The following is a 6,446-nucleotide window of genomic DNA, read 5'->3' on the forward strand; positions in this document are numbered from 1 at the left end:
AAGAGCAAAACTCCATCTCAAAAAAAAAAAAAAAAGGTTTACTGGGCCAGGTACGGTGGCTCACGCCTGTAATCCCAGCACTTTGGGAGGCCAAGGCAGGTGGATTGCCTGAGGTCAGGAGTTAGAGACCAGCCTGGCCAACATAGTGAAACCCTGTCTCTACTAAAAATACAAAAAAACTAGCTGGGTGAGGTAGTGGGCACCTGTAATGCCAGCTACTCAGTGAGGCTGAGGCAGGAGAATTGCTTGAACTCGGAGGTGGAGGTTGCAGCAAGGTGAGAGTGTGCCATTGCACTCCAGCATGGGCAACAAGTGAAACTCTGTCTCAAAAAAGCAATTATTTTTATTTCAATAGTTTTTGGGGTACAGGTGGTTTATGGTTACATGGATAAGATCTTTAGTTGTGATTTCTGAGATTTTGGTGCACCCATGACCTGAGCAGTATACACTGTACCCCATATGTAGTCTTTTATTCTTCTCCTATCCCCTCCAGACCCCAAAGTTCATTATTTCATACCTTTTTGGCACCAGGGACTGGTTTTGTGGGAGATGGTTTTTCTGTGGACTGTGGGTAGGTGGGGTGGGGGATGGTTTTGGGATGAAACTCTTCCACCTCAGATCATCTTTTATTACATTCTCATAAGGATTGCCCAGGTTGGGCGTGGTGGCTCATGCCTGTAATCTCAGCAATTTGGGAGGTCGAGGTGGGTGGATCACCTGAGGTCATGAGTTTGAGACCAGCCTGGCCAACATGGAGAAACCCGGTCTCCACTAAAAATACAAAAAATTAGCCAGGCTTTGTGGTGCATGGGTGTAATCCCAGCTACCCAGGAGTCTGACACTTGAACCCAGGAGGCAGAGGTTGCAGTGAGCCGAGATTGTACCACTGCACTCCTTCCTGGGTGACAGAGGGAGACTCCCAAAGGATTGTGCAACCCAGATTCTTCTCATGAGCAGTTCACAATAGTTTGTGCTCCTGTGAGAATCTGTTGCCTCTGTTGGTTTCTTTCTTTTTTCTCTCTCTCTATGCTTCTGGCAGGATCAACCGGGTAGCCTCTGCTGATTTCACAAGAGGTGGAGCCCAAGAGGAAATGCTGCTCTGTGACCGTTTTTTTTTGTTTTTTGTTTTTTTTTGAGACGGAGTTTCGCTCTTGTTACCCAGGCTGGAGTGCAATGGCACGATCTCGGCTCACCGCAACCTCCGCCTCCTGGGTTCAGGCAATTCTCCTGCCTCAGCCTCCTGAGTAGCTGGGATTACAGGCACGCACCACCATGCCCAGCTAATTTTTTGTAGTTTTAGTAGAGACGGGGTTTCACCATGTTGACCAGGATGGTCTCGATCTCTTGACCTCGTGATCCACCCGCCTCGGCCTCCCAAAGTGCTGGGATTACAGGCTTGAGCCACCACGCCCGGCGGCATTAGCTTATTCTTATGCCTTTGCATTTTCATAGCTTACCTCATCTCCCATTTAACAAGTGAGAGCATACAATATTTGGTTTTTCATTCCCAAGTTACTTAGAATAATGACTTTGCCATTTTCTTACTGAAGTAGGTGATTTTTACATTTCGAGCTGTGTAACAAGAAATGACACTTTCTGTTCTGCCTGTGTTAGTAAAACTAAGGATTTCAAAGATTATACTGCCAGAATTTCTCAGTCTTGGTTTTGGGGCTGGTAGCATTTTACTGAAGTCACATTTCTGTTTCAGTATTGAAGAATGTCGCAATATAATCATGCAGTTTGGTGTTCGGGAGGTCACAGCTGCCCAGGTTGCAAGAGTTTTGGGAATGATGGCTCGAACTCATTCAGGATTAACAGATGGCATTCCATTACAGGTGTGTTGAATTCAGCTATTTTACCAAGTGAGTTAATGTCCTGTCCTCTTTATTTTATTTAGTAAATTACAATGTGATTGATTGTTCTACTGACCAGAAGTGAACACATGGAGTAGTTGGATTTGTTTAATTGAAGTCTTATTTTTACAGAGTATTTCTGCTCCGGGCAGTGGGATCTGGAGTGATGGAAAAGATAAAAGTGATGGAGCACAGGCACACACGTGGAATGTAGAAGTCTTGATTGATGTTCTTAAAGAACTGGTGAGTTATATGTGATGATGGTTTTTGATTTGTGATGTTAGGATGGTATAGTCCAAAGAAAGCAAATTTTTAAAAATTCTCCACCTTCATTAACTCAAGAAGTAATAAAGTGTCCAAGTTGATTGTGTACTGGAGACAGTACATAATCAAATTTTTTTAATTAGGGTTGTTACCTTGCAATTTGGGGTGCTTCTGAGTTAATCTTGTTTATGGTGGATAATTGAACTGTATTTATTTTTGCTTTAGCTATGTTGCCCATATTGGACTTGTACTCCTGGGCTTTAGTTAGTGATCCTCCCACCTTGGCCTCTCAGTGGGTTGGTGTTACAAGTGTGAGCCATTGTGCCTGGCCTGGAATGGAACTCTGTGTGTGTGTGTGTGTGTGTGTGTGTGTGTGCGCGCGCGCGCGTGCGAGCAGTGCAGTGGTGCAATTGTGGCTCACTGCATCCTCTACCTCCTGGGTTCAAGCGGTTCTCCTGCCTTAGCCTCCCAGGTAGCTGGGATTACAGGCTTGTGCTACCACGCCTGGTTAATTTTTTCTTTTAATTTTTAGTAGAGATAAGGTTTAATCCAGGCCTGTCTCAGATGCCTGACCTCAGGTTACCTGCCCTCCTTCCAAAGTCCTGTGATTACAGGCAGAAGCCACTGTACCCAACCCTGGAAAGGAACTTTTAGATATTAAAAGGTAGTGTGATAAGCTGGATGTGATGGCTCACTCCTGTAATTTCAGCTCTTTGGGAGGCCAAGGCCGGTGGATCACGTGAGGCCAGGAGTTGGGAGACCAGCCTGGCCAACAGGACGAAACCTTGTCTCTGCTAAAAATAAAAAAAATTACCTGGGCGTGTTGGTGTACTTCTGTAATCCCAGGTACTTGGTAGGCTGAGGCACAAGAATCGCTTAAACCCAGGAGGTGCAGGTTGCAGTGACCCGAGATTGTGCCACTGTACTCCAGCCTGGATGACAGAGTTGAGATTCTCTCTGGGGAAAAAAAAAAAAAAAATGGGTTTCTTAAAATTCGCTTTTTTTTTTTTTTTTGAGACGGAGTTTCGCTTTTGTTGCCCAGGCTGGAGTTGCAATGGCGCGATCTCGGCTCACCACAACCTCTGCCTCATGGGTTCAGGCAATTCTCCTGCCTCAGCCTCCTGAGTAGCTGGGATTACAGGCACACGCCACCATGCCCAGCTGATTTTTTGTATTTTTAGTAGAGACAGGGTTTCACTATGTTGACCAGGATGGTCTCGATCTCTTGACCTCGTGATCCACCCGCCTCAGCCTCCCAAAGTACTGGGATTAGAGGCTTGAGCCACCGCGCCCGGCCTAAAATTCCCTTTTAAAATTTTGTAAGTAGAACATCTAAATTGAATTTCAGATTTAATTTGGCCTTTTGGATAATGTATCAAAATATACATACATTCATTAAATTTTAAACTGCTTTGGTCTTTTTTAGAATCCGAGTTTGAATTTCAAGGAAGTAACTTATGAACTGGACCATCCTGGATTTCAAATTCGTGACAGTAAAGGACTTCATAATGTGGTTTATGGCATTCAAAGGGGTTTGGGTATGGAAGTCTTCCCAGTAGACCTCATATATAGACCTTGGAAACATGCCGAAGGCCAGGTGAGTGGGTGGTATTTAGTTATAGAAGGGGTAATGAAACATCACTTACTCTTTATCCAGTGCCATCTACCCATTGATTGAAACACTCTTGTAAAGTAGAGTTTGTTATACATAGCACAGAAAAGCAGGGACTATCATAAATATTGTAGGAATATTTTTATAGTTTTATACTAGCCAGACACTTAAGGTATACCAGTCATGCTGTTTTCCCAATAGTTTAATGATGTTTGTTTCCAAGGTAACGTTTAAGTTTCCCTAATTGGCTCAAAAATGTGTTCTAACAGTTTTCATGATTGAGAATCCAGACAGGGTTTCATTATGCACCTCTCATGTGTCTGAATTTTGTGTGGTTTTCAAAGGGCAAATAATTAAGATTTTAAAAGGGAAATTGCCACACCTGATAAGATTGACAGTAGACTAATGAAAACATTTCAGATTTTTATAGCATTCACAATTATTAATGTGGTAAGCGTTTTCTTGTCATTGCAGCTCTCCTTCATTCAACATTCCCTTATAAATCCAGAGATCTTCTGTTTTGCTGACTATCCCTGTCATACTGTTGCCACTGATATTCTGAAAGCACCACCAGAGGATGACAATCGAGAAATTGCCACATGGTAAACACTTCTTTCCAGCATTCATTTAAAGGGTTACTTCTTTTCTGAAATATAAAATTAATAGTAAGCCAAGTACATAGTTAACAGGTTTAAATGAAGCAATGGTTTTAGTGTCCCTACTTAAGTTTTTATAGAGGGGGGTTGGTGGATAAATTCTTTTTCAGTCCCTTATCATTAGTTATATCTTATAAGATCTGTCCTTAAGGGTTTTCTTTAAAGCATCAAATCTGAAACTATCAAATGTTGGAAAGAGATTTGTACTTCTTCTTTTCTTGCTTAGTGTTGAGATCTCTTCTGTAGAATTTACTGCCTTTTCTTTGTAAGTTGCTCAAGATGGCCCGCTCATCAAATCTAGTCTCCTCCTTTCCTCTTTTCCCTCCGCTCCCCTCCCCTTTACGCTCTTCTCCCCTGATCTCTCCCCTTCTCTCCCTCCTCCCCCTCCCCCTCTTCTCCCCTCTTCTCCCCTCTATTCTCCCCTCTCTTTCCCTCTCTGGTCCCCACTCTTCCCCTCTCTTCCCCTCCTCTCCCTTCTCTCCCTTCTCCTCTTTCCCCTCTCCCCTCCCGCCTCCTCCTCTCTCCACCACCCCTCCCCTCTCTTCTCTCCTCTCTACTCTTCTGGGATGGAGTCTCGCTGTCACCCAGGCTACAGTGCAGTGGCACAATCTCAGCTCACTGCAACCCCTATCTCCCAGGTTTAATTGATTCTCTTGCCTTAGCCTCCCAAGTAGCTGGGATTATAGGTGCACACCATCACGCTGGGCTAATTTTTGTATTTTTAGTAGAGACGGGGTTTCACCATGTTGTCCAGGCTGGTCTCAAACTCCTGACCTCAAGTGAGCCAAAGTGCTGGGATGATAGGTGTGAGTCACTGTGCCTGGCCAAATCTAATACTTTTCAGCTCAAGTATCTACTTTTTCTGAGTTCTAGTTTCAGATTTTGGAGGTAGAATCTTACTCCCCGAGTGTCTAGATCAGGTTTTTCTTGGGACTGTCTCCAGTCATTCTTCTCTGTGAATGTGTAAACACAGAATTGTGTAAGTACTAATACCATTGTTGAAATACACAGGGGTTCAGGGAGGTAGCATGGCCTGAATTGTTCCCCAGAGAGATCTACTTCATAATGTATCTTCAGCTTTTTTCTATCTATACCCTTATAGAACACGTTTCTGTTACTGATCAGATAATTGCCTTTACTTTTTTGGTAGTTGTGTGTCCTTTCCTTAGGTGGTAGCCAACATTAGATTTGTAAGCTTCATTTTTTTCTCCTTGTGAGTCTAATGTATTTAGTAGTATTTTTTCTTTTTCTTCTTCTTTTTTTTAAAAAATAGACGGGGTTTCACCATGTTGGTCAGGCTGGTCTTGAACTCCCGACCTCTGGTGATCCGCCCGCCTTGGCCTCCAAAGTGCTTGGATTACAGGCGTGAGCCACCACGCCTGGTCATTTCTTCTTCGTTGAACAGATAAAGGTCTCTTTTCATTTTTATAAAGCTTAAATATCGTTATCACATTAGCAAATAACATTTCTTTAATATAGCTAGTTGTTTATATTTAAGTTTCCCCAATTGGCTGGAAAATGTCTTTCTTATTTATTTTTTTCTGAGATGGCGTTTTGCTCTGTTGCCAGGCTGGAGTGCAGTGGTATGATCTTGGCTCACTGCAACTTCCGCCTCCCGAGTTGAAGCAATACTCCTGCCTCAGCCTCCTGAGTAGCTGGGATTACAGGTGCTCACCACCACGCCCAGCTAATTTTTGTGTTTTTAGTAGAGATGGGGTTTCACCACGTTGGTCAGGCTGGTCTTGAACTCCTGACCACAGATGATCCACCCTCTTCGGCTTCCCAGAATACTGGGATTACAGGCGTGAGCCACTGCACCCAGCCTCTCAAAAATGTCTTTTAAGAATTTCTGCGAGGCCGGGCGCGGTGGCTCACGCCTGTAATCCCAGCACTTTGGGAGGCCGAGGCGGGTGGATCACGAGGTCAAGAGATCGAGACCATCCTGGTCAAAATGGTGAAACCCCGTCTCTACTAAAAATACAAAATATTAGCTGGGCATGGTGGCGCGTGCCTGTAATCCCAGCTACTCAGGAGGCTGAGGCAGGAGAATTGCCTGAACCC

The 6,446-nt window shown here is 44.0% G+C and overlaps 1 protein-coding gene across 1 annotated transcript in view; it reads left to right on the top strand.

Moving 5' to 3' along the window:
* CNOT1 (CCR4-NOT transcription complex subunit 1) overlaps positions 1-6,446 on the top strand; it is a 93,740-nt gene that overhangs the window by 28,789 nt on the left and 58,505 nt on the right. The window contains exons 9-12 of the mRNA XM_037729268.1: positions 1,709-1,835; positions 1,986-2,096; positions 3,544-3,714; positions 4,204-4,331. Coding sequence (XP_037585196.1) covers positions 1,709-1,835; positions 1,986-2,096; positions 3,544-3,714; positions 4,204-4,331 — 537 coding nt within the window. The remainder of the gene's footprint in view (positions 1-1,708; positions 1,836-1,985; positions 2,097-3,543; positions 3,715-4,203; positions 4,332-6,446) is intronic.

This window comes from Cebus imitator, unplaced genomic scaffold, assembly GCF_001604975.1.
Source record: "Cebus imitator isolate Cc_AM_T3 unplaced genomic scaffold, Cebus_imitator-1.0 Scaffold297, whole genome shotgun sequence".
Classification (NCBI taxonomy): Eukaryota; Metazoa; Chordata; class Mammalia; order Primates; family Cebidae; genus Cebus; species Cebus imitator.